Source organism: Macrotis lagotis, chromosome 2 (assembly GCF_037893015.1).
Source record: "Macrotis lagotis isolate mMagLag1 chromosome 2, bilby.v1.9.chrom.fasta, whole genome shotgun sequence".
Classification (NCBI taxonomy): Eukaryota; Metazoa; Chordata; class Mammalia; order Peramelemorphia; family Peramelidae; genus Macrotis; species Macrotis lagotis.
The window spans coordinates 278,397,458-278,418,511 of record NC_133659.1 but is presented as its reverse complement, the minus strand read 5'-3'; the positions used below and the strand labels follow the sequence as shown (position 1 = coordinate 278,418,511).

At 37.1% G+C, this 21,054-nt stretch overlaps 2 protein-coding genes across 2 annotated transcripts in view; one reads left to right on the top strand and one right to left on the bottom strand.

Annotated features, from left to right (window-relative positions):
• The window catches only part of WIF1 (WNT inhibitory factor 1), a 110,805-nt gene that overhangs the window by 35,161 nt on the left and 54,590 nt on the right, over positions 1-21,054 (bottom strand). Inside the window, exon 3 of the mRNA XM_074220784.1 lies at positions 14,608-14,716. Coding sequence (XP_074076885.1) covers positions 14,608-14,716 — 109 coding nt within the window. The remainder of the gene's footprint in view (positions 1-14,607; positions 14,717-21,054) is intronic.
• Positions 10,912-11,832, top strand: LOC141510885 (partner and localizer of BRCA2-like). Its single transcript, XM_074220299.1, is given in 3 exon segments — positions 10,912-10,999; positions 11,002-11,537; positions 11,539-11,832. Coding segments are annotated over 3 exon segments (918 nt in total).

The following is a 21,054-nucleotide window of genomic DNA, read 5'->3' as shown; positions in this document are numbered from 1 at the left end:
AAATGAAATGAGCAGAACCAGGAGAACACTGTACACATTAACAACAACATTGTGAGATGATAGGCTATGATGGAAACAACTTCTCTCAGCACTTCAGGGATCAAGAACAAACCTGAGAGACTTGTTAAGGAAAATGCCATTCAGAGCAAAGCATACTAAGTTCATTTTTTTTTTTTGCAAGGCAATGGGGTTAAGTGGCTTGCCCAAGGTCACACAGCTAGGTAATTATTAAGTGTCTGAGGCAGGATTTGAACTCAGGTACTCCTGACTGCAGGGCCAGTGCTCTATCCACTGCGCCACCTAGCCACCCCTAAGTTCACTTTTTAAAACTTCTTTTAAGGTTTTTCTAGGATTTTTCCCCTTAGCTCTAATTCTTCTTTTATAGCATGACTAATATGGAAATATGTTTTAAAAAAACCTGTTGTACATGAACAACCTAAAAATAATAATGTAGTGATAGGTTGAGTTGGTTTTGCTCAGAAAATCAATAGTGGTTGCAGAGTGAATGATTCTTTGCAATTTCATACTTTGCTTTGAGTTCTCTATCACTAAACCAATGGGATCAAACTCAAATAAAAATTGTACAATAAATTGTACATAATGATTTTTATAAGACATATATGAATTAGAAAATTACATAATAATGTTATCTATGGTCTAGCATATTTTTAGGAGGATAGATAAAACCTCATCATAACTGTGAGTTTGATGGAATAGAAAAAATGATTAATATTGGAAAGCTTGATAAGAGGTGTTTTGTGTCATTCTGAGATGGCCAACTTTTAGTGAGCACCAAGAGATGGAGTGATGTGCGAGGTAGAGCGACTGATAATAGAACTGGCTTCCCAGAAGACACATGAAAAGGAGCAGTCAGGGGAAAACCAGAGACAGCTATAGATATCCAGTCTTCTATTAGATCATACTGTCTTCCAAATGCAGTGAAAACATTAATGAGGTTTAAAATTCAGAACTTGTTAAATTGTTTCTCCATCTTGAATTCTTTGTGACCTGATTTGGGGTTTTCTTTGTGAAAACACTGAAATGGCTTCCCATTTTCTTCTCCAACTCATTTTACAGATGAAGAAATGGAGGCAAACAGGGTTAAGTGACTTAAGAGGGTCACATAGTCTAAGGACAGATTTGAACTCCAGGTCTGATGCTCTATTCACTGTGACACTTGGTGAGCTCTTTGGGACTACATGATACACATGGAAAAGAGTGTGAATGATACAAAGAAAATAAATAAGTCATTGCATAATAATTGTATATAAATCAACAAGTATTTATTAAGCACCTACCATGTGACTGGAACTATACTAAATGCTAGGAACACAAGTATAAAGAAAAAAACAACCTTAACTGACCAGTTTACATTTTTTTAAGGTTTTTGCAAGGCATATGGGGTTAAGTGGCTTGCCCAAGGCCACACAACTAAGCAATTATTAAGTGTTTGAGACCAGATTTGAACTCAGGTACTCCTGACTCCAGGGCTGGTGCTCTATCCACTGAGCTACCTAGCTGCACCCAATTTACTTTTTAATGGGAGAAACTAATATGTGTGTATACAAACATATGTGTGTGTGTGTATTGCTTATACAGAACATAAATAGAAATGTCAATCTATCAATAAACATTTATTAAGTGCCTATTGATGTGTTAGTCACTGTCATGAGTGTTAACTACAGGGCAGGGGGATCAAGTAGTGAGAATTTCAAACTTAACTGTTCTCAAGTTTCTAATTAAGCTAATTGTTAATGAAGGTCCATTTGTCAATGGTACATTGGCAGGTCTTCCTGATCATTGCTACTTCCAGAATGATAGAATTGGAAAGGACCTTTGTTTCACATCTAGTCCTAGCTCCTGAAAATTTCAACCATCATACAAAGTCATACAATAAAGAGACAGGATGTTCTGGGCCCAGAATTGAGAAGACTCATTTTCCTGAGTTCAAATCTGACCTCAGACATTTACTAGCTGTAGGACCCTAGGCAAGTCACTTAACTTGGTTTGCCTCAGATCCTCATCTGTAAAATGAACAAAATACCCCAGTATCTTTGCCAAGAAAACTCCAAAATGGTATCATGAAGAGTTGGATATATCTGAAAGACCACTGAATAAAGTGGCAAAATGGATGGAAGGCTAGACCTAGAATCAGGAAGAACCAAATTCAAATCCAGCTTCAGACACTTACTATCTGACCATGGGCAAACCATGCAACTTTTGCTTGCCTCAGCTTCCTCATCTGAACAATAGCAAAAGACATAGCACCTACCTTGCAAGGCAACAGATTTAGATGGGACCTTTGACATCACTTAGTCCTAACAATTAATTTTTCAGATAAGGAAACTGAAGTTTTGTGACTGGCCTAATGCGATGAAAATCCTAAGTTCCAGAGCCATTTTTGAACCGTCTTCTAACTCTGAAATCCATATCTTTTTCATTTTTAACTCCTAGGTCAGATTTTTCATTCAGTCAGTTTGACTTTCTTAATGTTCATTTATGAAATTTCACTGAATTCATTGGCAAAAGATACGTATGACACTGTTCTAGCCTGGTTTACCTCTCTATGTGATAGTTCCATTTAAGACTCCTTTGCTGATTCTTCATTCACTGTACATTTACTAATTGGCAATATCCCCCAGTGCTCTGTTCTGGGTAATCATCTCTTTTTTTTCGGTATTATTTCACCTGGTGATCTTATCAGCTACCATGAATTCAATGATCATCACTGTAGATAGATCCTGATATCCATTCCCTAGCCTTTCTCTTGAGCTACATATAATCCTATATCATCATCATCTTTAGTTGGGTGTTTCATAGGTATTTCAACCTCAACATGTCCAAAAGAGAACTCATCATCTTTCCCCCCAAATCTCCCCCCCCCTTCCAAAATTCCCTATTACGATGGAGGTCAGCCAGTTACCCAAGTTCAACATCATTCTTGACCCCTCACTTTCATTCACCTTCCTTTATCCCATGGTTTCCAAATCACATCATTTCATTCTTCACAATATCTTTCATATATGTCTTCTGCTCTTTATTCAAAAGATGAAATTCTGGTTCAGGTCCTCATTACCTTTGACCTAGACTATTATAATATGGCATTCTAATTGGCTTCCCTGCCTCAAGTATACCTACACTCTAATCCATGTTTCAAACTCAAATGTCAAAGTGATTTTAAACTTAACTCTATCCACCTCACCTCTCTCCCAAAAAACTCCAGTGGCTCTCTGCTACAGTTAATATTAATATAAAGTCTTCAGTTTGATATCTAAAGCAGAGCATTGCAGACATGCAGGGATGGCCCATGCAAAAGAACAGAAATAGGAAATGGAGTATGTGGAACTGCACGTACAGCGTTTATCAATGAGTGAATAGATGGAAGTCAAAAAATACTTTTTTGAACTCTGGCACTTACTAACTTATGTCACTTTGGATTAGTCACTTAACAACTCCCCCCTTTCTCTTATTTTCCACATAGCTTGGAATTGATTATCTTTAAGAGTTCTTTCCAGTTCTGAAACTATAAAATAAATCAGCTGAAAGAAACCCATTCCCTTTACAAAAATGTGATCTTTGGAGATATTTCCCAGAAAATAACATACTATAGGATCATAGATCTTGATCAGAAAGATACCTTATTTGTCTCCTATGCCACTTTCCAGATGAAGAAACTGACACCAGAGAAGTCAAATGACTTTCCTAATTCATTTGGTCCTGGAGTCAGGAGAACCTGTTCAAATCTGACCTCAGATACTTACTAGTGATCATGGGCAAGTCACCTGATTGCCTCTAAATGGAAAAAAAGAATGATAATATAATTCAAGAAGAGAACACCAGTGATTAGGGGAATCAACAAGAGCTATAGGAGGTGGTGGTTTTATTTGAAGTCAGATCTTTTGACTCCAAGTTCAGCCCTTTGAGAATTTCTCTTTGTTTTAGTTTCTATCTACCTGACTTGTCACTGCCAAGTCCAGGGAAATTATGTCAGAGAAGGTAAGTCCTTTCCCTTTAGGGTTTTCATAAAACTCTTTCTTTCATTTATAAAAAGAATTGTGTTGGAAAGTAGGCTGTGCTTTTCTGCAAAGGACTGCCTGCAAGGCAGTGCCAAGGCTTTCCCAATGCATTTAGCAACCCAAAGAACAACTTGGGTCTTTGGTATTTTCAGCATTCATTAGAATTTAGTTCTCAGAATACCAGGGAATTTTAGTTTCCTTGAGTCTTTCAGACTGATTAAATAACTGATTAAATGAAAGACAAAAATAAAGAAACAGCAACAATTTAAAAAGAAAATATAAAACCAAAACTGGTCTTAGGGATTCAAGGATGGAATTTATCCCAATAGAACTATGCTTTGTTTTTTTTAAAAAATGATATATGAAAACCTCTACTTATAAAGTAGTAAAACAAATAGGAGGAGGCAGGGAATTATTTGAATTACTGAAGCATTTTTTGCATTTTACCAATAGACTTAACCACTATGCATTCCCTTGTAGTTAACATCCTTCCTTTCTTCCCCAATCCCAATCAATTGACATGCCTTTCAAATTTATTTCCATAATTTCTTTCCCATTCATCCCCTTCTCTTCTCTCACAAGACCATTCATTTGTGTGATCATAGATCTAACTACTGTCATCCCTAGCTTCCTTTAAGACCCAACTATAATCCCACCTTCTACAGAAGCCTTCACCAATCCCTCTTAATTTCAATGCTTTCCTTCTATTAATTATTTCCTGTTTATCCTATATATAGCTTACCTTGCATACATTTGCTTGAATATTGTGTCCCCCCCATTAGACTGTAGGCTCCTTGAGGGCAGAGACTGTTTTTTGCTTCTTTTTAGATCTAGTTCAGTCCTTCATTGTCTTTAATTTAAATCAGTGTAATAGTCTGATTGGCCTTCTTGTTTCCAGTTTCTCCCCTTCAGTAGCTACATGGCTGTTAAATTAACCTTCTTAGGTGCTGTGAATAGAGCACAGATCCTGAAGTCTGGAGGACCTAAGTTCCAATCCAGCCTCAGATATTTATTAGCTATGTGACTCTGGGAAAGACACTTAATCTTGCTTGTCAACAAAACAATTCAATAACTAAAATAACCTTCCTAAAACATGTTAATGATCATCCCCTCTTCAAGAAGTTTCAATGGCTCTTAGGATAAAATGAAATGCCCTAGCCTTACTTCTAATCCTCCTTGCAGTCTGGGTCTAGCCTACATTTCCATATTTAATTTGTCTTTTTGCTCCCATTAACACACTTTTCTTTATAGCCAGTCAAAAACTTGCCATTCTCCAAGTTGGTATTCCCACTCTTGCCATCCCCCATCCCTGGGAGGTGCTTCCTCCTCTCCTCTGCCTCTTAGGATCCAGAACTTCCTTCAAGGCTCAACACAAAACCACCACCTCCTAAAGCTCTTTTTGATTCCCCTAATTACTGGTGTTCTCTTGAATTAGATTCTCATTCTTTTTTTTTCACTTAGAGGCAATCAGGTGACTTGCTCTTGATTACTAATAAGTGTCTAAGATCAGATTTGAACAGGTTCTCCTGACTCCAGGATTGGTGCTCTGTCCATTATGCCACCTATTTAACCCTATATTCTTATTCTTTAAATATTCTCTCCCCAAAGAAAACATTAGGGCAGCCCTTGAGGGCAGTGGACAGTCCTCTTTGAATGTAGCATAGTACCTTATTAAATCATTGAAGCACCCAATCTCAGAGCAGGAAGGATCATCAGAAAGCATCTAATTCACTTCATCCTTTGAGAAAAATCCTTTGCCCCATCTGACTGACTGATGTGATCATCTGGTCCTTTTCTGAAAACATTCAGTGAGGGGGAGCAAGTGCCCTCTCTAGGCAGCCCTTCTTCCTTTTAGATAAATCTAAGGCTTAGTTATTTTTTCCTACCACCATGCCTAAAGTTGTCTCTTCTCTCTATCTGTTGGCCCTTCAAATGCTTTTAAATTGCCATCATATTAATCATATTAATGTTGAGTAGTTTTTTTCAGTTGTGTCTAACTTTTCTGACCCCATTTGGGGTTTTCCATGGCAAAGATACTGGAATTTTCACTAAATTTTCACTAAAATTTTTTACTGCATGGACATTCATTGACAAAAGTTATTACCTTAGCAAAAGTTGCTCCTGAATACAATGTCTGGAATGCTAACATCTTCATTGTGATGTCTCTGGGAATCTCTTACCTCCTTCAAAAATTCTTCAAGGTAACCCAAGATCTGGGAACCATCTCTCAGTGCTTTAGTCATTATCGTATTGCTCCTCCTCGAGTTATACTTTACAGGTCCTATACTTCTATTCCTATTCCATTTACATATTGTATTTTCCAACAGAATGTCCCTTGGATGAGGAGTTTTTCATCTTAGTTATTGCAGTTCCAGCAACCAGCACTGTGCCTTGCTATATCAAAAGAACCACCCATTATCTCTTGCAACTCTGCAGCTTTTGTCACCATTCTTTCTCTAATGTGATCCCCAAAATGGAACAGAACATCACTAAAGCAGTGATCGGGAGGTATACTATAGAATCAATGACTCTAGACATAGAAACTCTGGCTCTCTCAGTGTAGCCTAAGATTTCTGGACAGTCTCAGAATACTCTGAGCATTGCCAAATTGAATTAGGTTGAGTTGTGCTAAGTTGAACTGAAATTTCCCCTAATGTTTGTGTGTAGGGAGATGTAACAAAGAATCCATTAAAGGAGAATGCAATTATTGTCAAACAGGATTAAGGACTCTGCTGGGTTTTGAAGCATGGATTTCATTATTTTGTTTTTCAGAAAATTATTGTTCTTATTGTTGATGTTGAGTGGTTTTTCAGTTGTGTCTAACACTTTGGGACCCCATTTGGGGTTTTTCATGACAAAGCTACTGGATTGGTTTGCCATTTCCTTCTCGAGCTCATTAGACAGTTGAGGAAACTGAGACAAGCAGTTAATAAATATCTGAGGTGAGATTTGAATTCCTGACTCCAGGCCTGGAATTCTATCCACTGTACCATCCAGCTTCTGTACTTTTCCATATGTCAACATAAAGTCGTGTCTAGTTTTGTAATTTTTTCAACATTTTTATCAATGACTTGAATAAAAATTTGTGTTAATCAAATGTGTGGATAACAAAATCCTTGGTAGGAGATGTGTTGATGGTAGCAGTGATAATTATTAAAGTTAAAGGAGAGAATGAGGGTTTCAAGAATCTCAGGAGACTAGAATAATGGACTGACAGGAAGATTTTGTTTACTAGGAATAAAGTGACTTAAAATGTAATTCATTTTTTGAAAATTTCTTTCAGTTTTTCATGAACACATCAGCTGGATAAGGTAGTATTGAAACATTAGAAGGTAGGCTGTATCTTATAGGATTCTTTAAAATAGAAATTTTAGAATCTTTCCCTACTTCATCTCATTGCTGAAATTACATCACTTTCTTTCTAAGTAATCTTTTTTCCCCTTTGGACTTTATTTGACTCCCCCTTTCCAGCTCATCTGGCACAATTAAAATGTTGTAGCATCAGTTTCTTGGAGTTTTTAGATCCTCCCTTAGTGAAGGGACACAAGATCCAAGAAAACTCTTCATCTCATTTCTCTATTTACCAACTTGTCAAATTCCAAGAATAGCCTGGCTGCTTTTGAGCAAAAAGATCTGGTAAGACATGAGGACAAATCTGTTTGTAATATCAATTAATTCACTCATCTTTAGAGATGTGTTCAAAAGCAGATGAGGTAAACAGACAGTTGAATGATTACTAGGGAAGGAACATGTTCCAGGACTCACTCTCCTATCCATCTTCCAGGGGTTGTAAGTGAATTGCATATGCTTGCAGAACAGTGTGCTGCTGTGATTTGCATGTCCTTTAAGCCACTAAAATTAAGCCATGCTCTCTTTTTCTGAACTCATGGAATTTCCACTAAATCTCTTCTCTGTTAACCCCCTTCATGGACATTCATTAACAAAAGTTACTACCTTTGCAAGAGTTGCTCTTGAACAATATCTGGAAGGCTAACATCTTTACTGTGGTGTCACTGGGAATCTCTTACCTCCTTCAAAAATTCTTCAAGGTAACCCAAGACCTGGGAACTGTCTATTAGTGCCTTAGTCATTACAGTAATTCTCCTCCTCAAGTTACATTTTCCAGGTCCCCTTCTCTTATCCCTATCCCATTTACATACATATATTTTCCAACAGAATGTCCCTTGAATGAGGGAGTTTTTCATCTTAGTTATTGCAGATCCAGCAACCAGCACCGTGCCTTGCACATTATAATCCCTTAATAAATATTTGTTGAATAGAATGAAGGTGATCGAGGTTCTTGAAAACTCTGCTAGCATAGCAAAATTCTTGACCCTACCAAACAGAAAAGGCTTGAAGGATTAGCCTAGTATTGAATTATGTATCTTTTCTCCAGGTATGAGCTTTAGGATAAGTGTAGAGTTTATTGGGGGTAATATTTATTCAGTCACTTCATGAGGTAAGGGATAGAGTGGGGAGGTAGATTGTTACCACTCCCTTCATCTGAGGGAGTACTGATCACAAAATTGTAAAGTATTAAAGTAGGCTGAAGCAATATTTGTCATCACCTGGCTGATGTTATTATGGCCTTTGCTATGAGTATAATTAATGTCTATTGTGCATTATTCTGGTAAGCATTTTCACATTGATTTATCTTCTATGAGGTAAAATTATAAGCAGGGTATGGGCATGGAATCAGAAAGCTGTTGTTGGTTAGTTTTTTCATTGCATCTTGATTCTTTGTGAACTCCATTTGGGTTCCTCTTGGCAAAGATACTAAAGTTATTTGCCATTTCCTTTCTCCAGCTCATTTTATAGATGAAGAAACTGAGGCAAACAGGGTTAAATAACTTGCCCAGGGTCACATAGCTAGTAAGCATTTGAAACTACATTTGAACTCAAGGAGATGAGTCTTCCTGATTCCAATTCCAGTACCCTATCCACTGCACCTAACCACCCTATCTAATCTAAACCTCTTGGCTTATCTACAACCAGGCTCTGATTTTGCTACTTCAACCTATGTGTCATTTTTTACCTTTTGCAGAGTCCTTCATTTGTCTTGCAGTTTCACAGAGAGGTTTTATATATATTTCTTTCAACTGTGGGGTCATCAAAAGCTTCTACTCTCTATTTGTTTTATTAAGGACTTAGTATGTAAAAGTGACTATCATTCTAAGTATCATTGAAAAGGTTCTCATGAGCCTTGTACTCTGTTGCTTTCCCAGGATGACAGGGATGGTGTCCAAAGAGGGACTGCCACATTTTTGCATAAATCTTTTTTTTTCTTTATACAATGGAATGATTTTACTGAAACTGCACTTCAGGTTGTAATTCCTGTTTTTGTTCTTTTCAGATGCCAGAATGCAGACCCTTCAGGAACTGTTAAAGATCAAGAGATTCTGTCATGCAGGGTTTTAGGCTTTTGGGGGTCTGTGGGACTTTTTTTTAAGGACTGAGGCCCTTTGAGGGTATAAAAGTACACACATGCTTTGTTCTGAGCAGAATAATGAAAGCTACCTGGCTGTTTAAGAGTGCAGACACACTTACTTGGTTACTTTTTAATAATTCAGTATACCTACATATGCTTCCACTGTGGAGTCTGTGCAAATTAGACTAATGAATAACTGCCCTGCAACAATTATGGTCTCTGGGGAATGGAATTAGGTCCCAATAAAACCCTTGCACCTGCATTTCTATGAAGGACTCCTAAAATCTGACCAAGAAACTCTCCAAACCTGTTCCTAGACATCACTTCAAAGGGAACTAGAATGAGTTTCTCAATCAATCATTCTGTCCCCCTTCCCCCTCTGATATGCTTGGGTGTCTACCTTCATCTCATTCAAAAAAGAATACATTCTTTTCATTATAAAGACCCTGGAATTTATGTCCGATTCAAATGTATCTTATTCAAAGAGTCTCAACTATTCTACAAATTTTTATCCCTAGTAGGCAGAGGACTATCTTTGGAGTTCAGAATATTTGGGTTCCAGACCACCTCTTGATACAGTGATAGGACTGTATAGGACTGTATGGATAGATCACTTAATAGCTCTGTACCTCAGTCAACTCTAGAACTATAAGTGATATAATTCATAACTCTGGGACTTCAAGTGACATAAGACATAACTCTTAGACTGCAAGTGATATAATTCATTCATAACTCAGACTGCAAGTGATATAATTCATAACTCTAAGACTTCAAGTGACATAAGACATAACTGTAAGACTGCAAGTGATATAATTCATAACTCTAAGACTTAAAGGGACATAAGACATAACTCTTCGACTGCAAGTGATATAATTCATTTATAACTCAGACTGCAAGTATATAATTCATAACTCTAAGACTACAAGTGACATAAGACATAACTCTAAGACTGCAAGTGATATAATTCATAACTAAGAGTGCAAGTGATATAGTTCACAGCTCTAAGATTTCAAGTGACATAAGACATAACTGTAAAAACTCTAAGTGATATAATTCATAACTCTAAGACTGCAAATGACATAGTTCATAACTCTGTGACTGGGCCATAATTCATAACTCTAAGACAGTAAGTGACTATAAGTTGTTGATATGTTCTGGAGGAAGAAGGATATGCTTACTTACTTAGAATTTTCCCACTCTGATTAAAATGACAGAATCCTCTTCCACAGCCCCCCCCCCCCAAAATCCCAAACAACTGTGGATACAAAATTAAAAATAAAGCCATTCCCTTACCCAAACTTAAATTCCACTGCCTCTTTTGCTTTTTGATCTTGGGAAATTTATTTAACATTTTTGCCTCAGTTTCCCAATATAGGGGGATAATTAAATGACTAGTTCTAAATCTATGATCCTGTAACTGCTCAAAAGCTGAGAGTAGTAATATTCTTCTTCCTTAAAAAATCCAGCATGTATAAGGAGTCATGTATCATAACTGCCTGCGAATTTACAGTCTCTCTCTGGAAATCTCTGGATAACTGGCAGTGGAAAAAAGTTTACCATGTTATTTCACAGAGGTTCCAGTATTACAAATTATCCCACTTTGGGATGCTTGTTATCTTGTATGTGTTGCATTGGGACATCTAGAAATTAGAGAAATCAGATTATTGTTTTGTTCTGATGATGATGAATGCTTAAAGCAGCCACTTGTAAAATCTGGAAATATAAAAGCTGTGCTTGGACTTAGACAGAAAAGGCTAGTCTGTAGCAATGGGACCCTTCATGATCATCAAGTAGACTTCATGACCTTTTCAGGATCTGGAAGAAGTAAAGAAAAACAGACCTTGATGTCTCCAGAAGAAACCATCCTAGCTTTTGCTGAGGTTCAAGGAATGCAAAATGCTTTGCTTGGCAGAACTCTGATTAGCAATATTGTTATCTGGAATTTAAAAACTGGTCAGCTTCTGAGAAAGATGCAAATTGGTAATTCCTATCAAGCTTCCATCTGTTACAAAGCCTATTCTGATAAGGGGCTCCTGTTTGTTGTTTTAAGTCATCCTCATGGCAAAGAAATGGAATCCATGGGAAGTCCTGTTTTTTCGGTTGATTGTAATTAATCCCAAAAGGGACCTAAGTGTCGATGTAAACCCTTATTCCCTTCCCCAAGGCCATACTGGAAGGTTTCTGGATGGCAAGGTGAAGGATAATTTAGCAGCTGTTGTACCAACTTCTGGAACAGTAGCTGTTTGGGACTTGTTTCTAGGACATTGTACGACTCTGCTTCTCCATAATTCTGATGGAAATTGGTCTTTTGTTAAATGGTTGGGTACAGATTCTTGTCTACTAGCTGGACAGAAAAATGGAAGTGTGTTTGTTTATAGCTACATATGACTTAGGTCAAGAGGAAAGCAAATGGAGTCATAAACATAATATGCATGCCTTCAATATCTCTGGGATTGTAATTCAAAAAGAAAGTTACTCTCATCATTTTGAAGCAAATCAAATATTTCTCTATCTGATAAATTTTCCCACTCAAAAATCTGAGGCAGTTTCATTTTAATCTTGTTTATTCAGAAGTTTATTTTTGGTTCTGGGGAGTATGCTGACTTTGAATGTTTCATTAATACTTGATTTTTTTTTTATGGTATAGTTTGGTTGATCTTTTTTTCTTGGTTCCACATTTGTACTGAAATGAACAATATAATTGATACTTAAACTTGAAGTACTAATAAATTTTAGTTTTAAAAAATAAAAAGAAATTAAAAAAAGGAATTCAGCATGTGTAATTTAGCTACCTTAACTGTAAAACTGATGGATATACAGAGAAATAGAAGAAATTTGAACCTAGGACACTTGAGTATAAGTTTTTTCCACAATCTACAGCACTGCCTCAATTTTCTTTGAAAATTGTCCCAGTAAGTAAAGAATGAGTTCCATATAAATGAGGGGTTTTAGGAGAAGATTGAATGACTGCTGGTCAGGGACAATCAAAAGGGACTCCTCCTCAAGTATAGATTCCCTGAAGCTCTTTAAAATTCCTTTTAACATGAATATTCTATGTTCCTCATTTTGTCTTGCTTGAGTCATATTCTTATAATACAAAAGAGTTATAAAGTATATATCACTTGCAGTCTTAGAGTTAAATCTATGTCATTTGAAGTCTTAGAGTTAAACTGGTCAGTAATAATTATACTGACAATAACAGCTAGAGTTAATATAGCACTTTAGGTCTGGAAAAGCAATATTACAATATTATCTCACACAATCCTCACAATAATCCAGGAAATATTATTCCTGGAAATATAAATGAGGAAATTAATATTTAATGAATTGTTAAGTCATTTCAGTCATGACTTCATGACCCAATATTGGATTTTCTTGGCAAAGACACTAGATTTGCCATTTCTTTCTCCAGTTCATTTTACGTGTGAGGAAACTAAAGCAAACAGGGTTAGGTGTCTTGCCCAGGGTCACATTACTAGTAAATTTCTCCGGCTGGATTTGAACACAGGTCTGCCTGACTCCAAGTCTCATGTTTTGTCCACTTTACTACTTAGCCACAATACTGCACCTGAAAGCATAAAATCTGAATCTGGAGGGGACATAGACTCCCCGAGACCACTTCTGAGGTGTAGCTCCTGTTGGATTAGTTGGATTAGGAAGAAACTCCCCAGGTGTATTCTTGCCAACTAGCTACTAACCCCAGTCAACTCTATAGCCAAAAGTACAAGTGCTATTTCAATTTTCTTCATGGGTCAGAAAATGACTAGTAAGACAGCCAAGGAACTCAGCATGGGTTCATGGAACCATGCTTCCCAGGAAATGATTCTCAGTCAACTTGATCTACTTTTTCCTATCTCTAAAAAACTGGGTGGAATAAAAAAAAAGACAGTTTCATAGTATTTTCAAGATGTGGCCAGGAAAAAGTATGTTTCTGCTTAAGATCCTCTTGAAACTTAAATAGTTTAGCCTGGAATTAACTAGGATAGAAAATGTTGGTCCTTTAGAAAGCATGGGAAGTTCATTATATGAAGAATGTAGCCCTCTCTTTTTCACTATTCTATATGTCTGTCTTCTTTCAAAGGCTTATTTAAAACTCTCCTCAGGAAATACTTTGATGATCCCAAGAGCTCCTTTATTTCATATCTCTCTTATGAAGTTACCTCCCAGCATATTAATCTGCATCCAACAGTTGTGTGTGTGTATACATATGTATATACACACAGTATTCCAAAAGCCTTCTTACCATTTTAATAACTTAGCTTAAGACTGCATAAAGACTTTTGGGACACTTTGGGTAATAACTTAATGGCCAAAGAGAGCCAAAAACTTTAAGAAGCTCAAAATCATTTACTTTATACATGTGCTTAGTCATCTTAAATTTCTAAGATGCTATAAGACTTTAGCTTCTTCACTTCTTTCATGCTCTTTTTGCCTAACGGGCTTGAGATAAAATGAGAAGCAAGATGTATACATTTCCACTCAGCAGTTCTGAGATAAAAGATAACCCTGAGAGACCTGCTATGGACAATGCCATCCACATCTAGAGGAAAAAAAAAACAAGAAATCTGAAAACACACTATGTTCACTTTGTTAGAACTTTTCTCATGTTTTTTCTTCCTTTCTCATGGTTTTAAATGACTAATATGTAAATATGCTAAACACAAATGTACATGTGCATCTTTTACCAGACTGTTAGCCACCATTATGGTAGGGAGGGAAGGGATGATGGTAGAGGAATGTAATAAATTTGCAAATGTATGACTGTTGAAAAACTACCATAGCATGTAATTGGGAAAATTAAATTAAATTTCAATTTTAAAAAAAGATGGCATAGTTGATAAAATGCTAGTCCTTGAATTAGGAAAAGTTGGCTTCAAATTCTCTCTGCCCTCCTCCTACTATTTAGCTGTGTGCCTGACAGCAAATCATTTTCTCTGGAACTTAGTTTCCGCATCTGTAAAACAAAAACTTTGTACTGATGGCATGAAAATTTTCTCCAGTTCTATATCTCTGATCCATTTTACCTAGGCCAAGTAGCCCACAACTCTTAGATCCTAAATCTTCCAGCCATTACAAAGCAATTACATTTAAAATAAATTTTAACACATGAAACCACACTTCATTATTTTCCCAATTGCTTTTCCTAAGTTGAAAACTACCAACCTGATGCCTTGTGGGGAACTGTCCCAAGCAATGGGATGTTGATGGTGGGATCATCCATGATGCCTTTATCCAGAGACCGTAAGGATAAAAATTCATAGAAATATTCAGCCTGCAATAGAATGCATTAAAAATCAGTATTTTTTTTAAAATCAGCATCCAATGAAATAACTACTCAATATCTATTCATCAGAAACTTATCATATTTCATTAAATGGTCACTGCACTAAGCAAAGACTGTTGTATTATATACCTCTCCAAGATGAGGATTCTTATTGAAATTCTTCATTTTGAGATGAGTTCTGAAATACCAGAAGCAGACTGTGTGTTCCAAAGGAAGTACCTTATTCAGGTATACTTTGACTTGTGTGGTCCAGAAGAATCTCTTTAAAAAAGATAGATTTGGGGATATGGGCCAAGATGGCAACAAGAGAGGTTTGTCTCTTAGGTGCTCTTGATCAAAACTTATAAACTAAGGACCATAACTAAATTTTCGAGAGACAGAATTCATAGAGGGATGCAGTAAGGCAGTTCTCCAACCCAAGGTAACCTGGAAAAGAATGGAAAGGCTCAGCTCCACAGGGTTAGAGGGGTGGCCTACCAGAGGGGTGACTTGTCAGAGCAAAGGAACTTCAGCCTTCTGGAGGCAGCCCCAGGGTGCTGGGAGCCATGGCTCAATGAAGCAGGGGCAGTTTCCTGACCTACAACCCGGGGAGCCCCAGACACAACTTGGGGGATCAGCAGGAAGACCTCTGCCAGAGCAAGCATGTGAAACCCAGCCGAGCAGTGTGACCACAGCAGCCCAGATCCAGAAACTGGAAGCAGAAGCAGAAGCCGGTAAGCAGGAGCCCCTAGGCATGAGTGCTGAGCCTAGTGAGGGGGAGTGAAGAGAGACTTCTGAGCTCTGTCTTCTGTCCCTGAACAGGACTCTGGGGTTCTGACCACATTCAGATCCTGATCACAGTCTAGGCCCCGCCATAGAACTGCAGCCCCCCCCACCTCATCGCCATGACAGAGGGGTGCACTTGTGATCATACACAGACCAGGAAGGAAGACAGAGCCTCACACACTCAAAAGCTCAGGAAGCACCCCATAACCAGGAACAATCTAGAGAAATGAGTAATCAGAGAAAAAAGAGGAATACCATTGAGAAATACTTTGGCTGTGATCCCAAGAAGGATCAAAATACTCAATCTGAAGATAAGGAAGTCCAAGTTCCTGCATCTAAAGACTCCAAGAAAAACAGAAATTGTGCTTGACAAAGCTCAAAAAAGACTTTGAAAATCAGGTGAAGGAGATAGAAGAAAAATTGGGAAAAGAAAGGAGAGAGATGCAGGAAAAACATGAAAATGAAGTCAGCAGCTTAGTCAAGGAAATCCAAAAAAATGCTGAAGAAAATAGCATGCTAAAAACCAGCTTAGGTCAAATGGATAAAACAGTTCAAAAAGTTATTGAGGAGAAGAATGCTTTAAAAAGCAAAATTGGCCAGATGGAAAAAGAGATAAGCAAACTCTCTTAGGAAAACAAATCCTTCAGACAAAGAATAGAACTGAGGGAGGTTGCTGATTTTATGAGAAATCAGGACACAATACTTCAAAACCAAAAGAATGAAAAATTAGAAGAAAAATGTGAAACATCTCATTGAAAAAACAACTGATGTGGAAAACAGATTTAGAAAAGATAACTTAAACATTATTGGAATACCTGAAAGTCATGACCAGGAAAAGAGCATAGACATCATTTTCAAAGAATTACTACTACAGGAAAATTGCCCTGAGGCAGAGGGCAAAATAGTTATGGAGAGAATCCACCTATCTCCCTGAGAAAGAGATCCAAAAATAACAACCCCCAGTAATATTATAGCCAAGTTGAAGAACTCCCAAGTCAAAGAGAAAATATTACAAGCAGCCAGAAAGACACAATTCATATATTGTGGAGCTGCAGTCAGGATCACACAAGACTTAGCAGCAACTACATTAAAAGCTCATAGGGCTTGGAATATAATATTCCAGAAGGCAAAAAGGTTCATAATGCAACTGAGAATCAACTACCCAGCAAAACTAAATGTCCTCTTCCAGGGAAAACATGGACTTTCAATGAATCAGGGGAATTTAAAATGTTCTTATTGGAATGGCCAGAGCTGAACAGAAGGTTTGATCTTCAGATACAGGACTCAGGTGAAGCATAGAGAGTGAAGGAGAAGGGGTAAATATGAGGGACTCAATGATCATGAACTACATGTGTTCCTGTATAGAAAAATGATACTGATAATACTCATATGTACCTTCTCATTTAATAGATCAGGTAGAAGGAGCTTTTATAGATGAAGCACAGTAGAAAGGTGAATTTGAAGATATATTGTGGTGTAAAAATGGAGTCAGTAGATAAAAAGGAAATGTAATGGGAGAAAGAAAAAGAAAAGGAAGACTAGGATAAGATATTTCATATAATAAGATTTTCCTTTATTACAATGAGCTATTGCAATAATACAGAAGGGGGAAGGCAAGGGGGAATGAGGGAATCTTTGCTCTCATCAGAGGTGGCTAGGAGAGGAAACAGCATATATACTCAATGGGGTATAGACATCTGGAGTAAGAAGGAGAGAAGGAGGACAGGGGGAAGGGAGTATGTGGGTGATGGAAGGGAGGGTGGATCATGGTGAAGAGTAGCCAGATATAACACATTTTCTTTATTACTTCTTGCAAGGGGCTAGGATTGGATGGCCTGTCTGGGACCATAGGGCCAGGTGGATAGTGGGCCTAAGGAGTGGTATGGGGGCTCGGGGCCTTTTGGCCCCAGGGCCAGGGATCTGTCTGCTGCACCACTCAACTACCCTACAGCAGAGATAGAGTGAAAGGAGAGAGGATATATAATACATGGTAGTGGAGAAGTACAAATGGAGGGAGTTGCGATCAGCAATGGCAACGGTGGAAAAATATGGAAGTAACTTTTGTGATGGACTTATCATAAAGAATGTGATCTACCTGCAACAGAGCTGGTGGAGTCAGAACACAGACTGAAGCACATTTTTTATTATTATTATTTTGGAGTGGGGGTTGCAAGGCAAATGGGGCTGGGTGGCCTGCCAGGGGTCGCCCAGCTGGGTGATTGTTGGGTATCTGAGGCCAGATTTGGACCTGGGTGCTCCTGGCCCAAGGGCCAGTGCTCTGTCCACCACCCAGCTGCCCTCTATTGTTATTATTATTATTATTGTTATTATTATTATTATTATTGCTATTTTATTTTATTTTGGGATTTTTTTTGTTTTTTTTTGCAGGGCAATGGGTTTGGAGTGGCTTGCATGGGGTCACACAGCTGGGTGATTGTTGCGTGTGTGGGGCCAGATCTGGGTGCAGGTTCTCCTGGTTCCAGGACCAGTGCTCTGTCCACTGTGCCACCTGGCCATTCCTACAATTATTATTATTTTTTGTTTTATTTTAATTTTTTTCTCTCCCCTTTACTTTATCACCTATGCAGGTCTATATTTTGGGGGGGGTTATGTTTACTCTTAAACAAGAACATTTTAGTAATGTATAAAAACATTATTTGTACAAAATAAGAATAAATAAATAAATGAGGAGTCAAAAAATAAAAAATAGAAAAAATAGAAAAAATAGATTTGGATCTGGAAGGAACCTTCAGAATCATCTTGTACAGATCCTCTCATTTTTATAGTTAAAGCTATTGAAAGTGAGAAAAGTTAAGTAATTTGCCCAAGGTTACATAGCTGACAGCAGGAGTAACTAAAACCCAGCTTTTCTAATTTTAAATTCCCTAGTCTTTCTATCTCTCTATGGTCATTCTCATAGATAAATGACTTTAAAGTTCTATGACTAACTGTTAGAAGGGCTTTTGCAAGGGAATAAGTCTAAGGACTCTCTCAGTCATCCTTGAATCCCTTCAAACCTTAAGTGAATGAATTTGTCCCACAGTGGAAAGCCATAATCAACAACTGTAATGAATAGAAATAGTGAACTATTAGAAATATTTTGGTAACACATATGTAAATAAAACCAGAATGTCGGAGATTTTTCTATTGCAAATTTTTTCTTGTCTCTTTGCCTTTGGTGATAATATATTTAATGCCAAATTTCAAACAAAGGGAGGAAAAATAACAAATCAATAATCAGTAAAAATGTGAAAATAAAGGCCACTCTCCCTTCTTGAGCGGTTTAGAGTAGTAAGCCAAATAAAAATATGATGAGGCAAGTCTCTGCTAGAACAGCCTTCAAATTTAGGATTCTAAGTGACTCTGGGGATTCATATGCATCTTTTGGACTAATGGTTTCTCATTCAAGAGTCTGTAATGCCTACCTCAAACAGTTAAAATTGTGGGACCTTGGGCAAGTCATTTAAGCTTTCTGGATCCCACATTCTTCTCTTGGAAAATTAAATGGTTGGATTCAGTGACTTCTAAGTTGCTTTCAAGTTCAATATCTATGTTTCTTTGTACATACTTTTCTTTATTGCTTCTTTCAATAAACTTTTATATATTGGTGATATTGTGCACAGCTTGCTTGATATGTAGTCAGTCTTGGTATATTTGATAGCAGGAGGATGTCAGGGGCCTGTGTGAGTTTAAGAAACCATTTCTTCATTTTTCCTGAGTGTGGGGAAGGTGAGGCTTTCTCAAGATATAACTAGATCAAGGGAGGCCAGGTGGGGCAGTGGATAGAGCACTGGCCCTGGAGTCAGTAGTACTTGAGTTCAAATCTGACCTCAGACACTTAATAATTATCTAGCTGTGTGGCCTTGGGCAAGCCACTTAACCCCATTGCCTTGCAAAAACCTAAAAAATATATATATTTATAGCAGTCCTGCTTGTGGTGGCAAAAAAAATGGAAATCAAGTTAATGTCCTTCAATTGGAAATGACTTAACAAACTGTGGTATATGTGTTTCATGGAACACTATTGTTCTATTTAGAAACCAGGAGGGATGGGAATTCAGGGAAGCCTGGAGATATTTGCATGGATGCTGAGTGAGATGAGCAGAACCAGGAAAACATTGTATACCCTAACAGCAACACTGATCTACCACTACAGCATCAATAAACTCCTAGTGTGAACAGTTTTATGTGTATGTACAAACTAAAATTAGAGTAAAAAAAATTCCTTGCTTGCTAGATATCTGAACATCTGATCTCTCTTCTCTGTGTTCTTATTTTAGAATGCTCTGTTTTCTTTTGTTCCCTTTTTTGGGCATAATTATTACTACAAACCAATTCCCCTTCTATGGCCCCATCCCTCTATTAGAAGCTTTCCCTTGGTACCAATGAATATCATCCAATAAAACAAATTCATACATTGGCCATATCTGGAAATCCATGTGCTATTTTGCACTCCTAATCTATCACTTTCCTGATGGGAGTGAAAACAAGTTTCATTGTCTGACACATCTGGATATTACAGTGTTTTGAGTTGACTTTCAAAATTGTTTTCCTTTAAGCAATGTTAATCGTGTTATACATTATTTTCATGGTTTTGTTCAATTATCTTCTGTAATTTCATACAAGTCTTTAGAGGATCCTCTGAATATTTTTTTCATGATTTCTCACAGTAGGGTAATATTCAATTTCATTCTTTTACCATGATGTATCTAACCATTCCCCATGTATGAGTGTTCATTTAGTTTCATATCTTTATCATAGCAAATGATAATAAAAATATTTTATGCATATGGGTCCTTTTACTCTGTCTTTGAACTCTTGAAAGTTTGTACCTAACACATAGGGATGATGATCAACATAGGGATGATGATCAACCTTAATGGACTTGCTCATTCTATCAATGCAATAATCAAGGACAATTTTAGAGTACCTGACATCTGTATCCAGAAAAAGAACTGTGGAGTTTAAACAAAGACCAAAGTCTATTATCTTCATTTTTTAAGTATCTTACATACTACATAATTTTGCTATCTCTAATATTTTATTTTCTCCTCAAGGATATGATTTCTCTCTCAACACATTGAATTTCAATCAATGTATAGCACGGAAACAATATATAGATCATCATACTACCTTCTGTGGGGGGTGGGGAAGGGAAGGAGGCTAGGGCAAAATTGTAAAATTAAAAACCTCACATAAAATTATATGTAGAAACCACTATTGTATATAATTGTAAAACAAATAAAAAATTTTAAAAAAGAAGGTTTGTACCTAAAAGGGTATCTCTAAGTTGAAGTCTGGCATCATTTTAAGTACAATTCAAAAGACCTTTCAAAAATGTCAACAGTACATCAGTGGGCTCTTTCTCATTGTACTTCCAAAAAAATATTTTTCTCTTTTTCTTTTGGGACAAACTAATGAGGGAGGGCTGCATTTCAGAGTTTTAATTTGTATTTTACTTACTAGTTATTTAGAGAACTTTATATCATTTTATTGTTATTACATAAGTCATATGTAATTTATATAATAGCTTACAATTCTGAATTTGGAAACTTCTGTTAA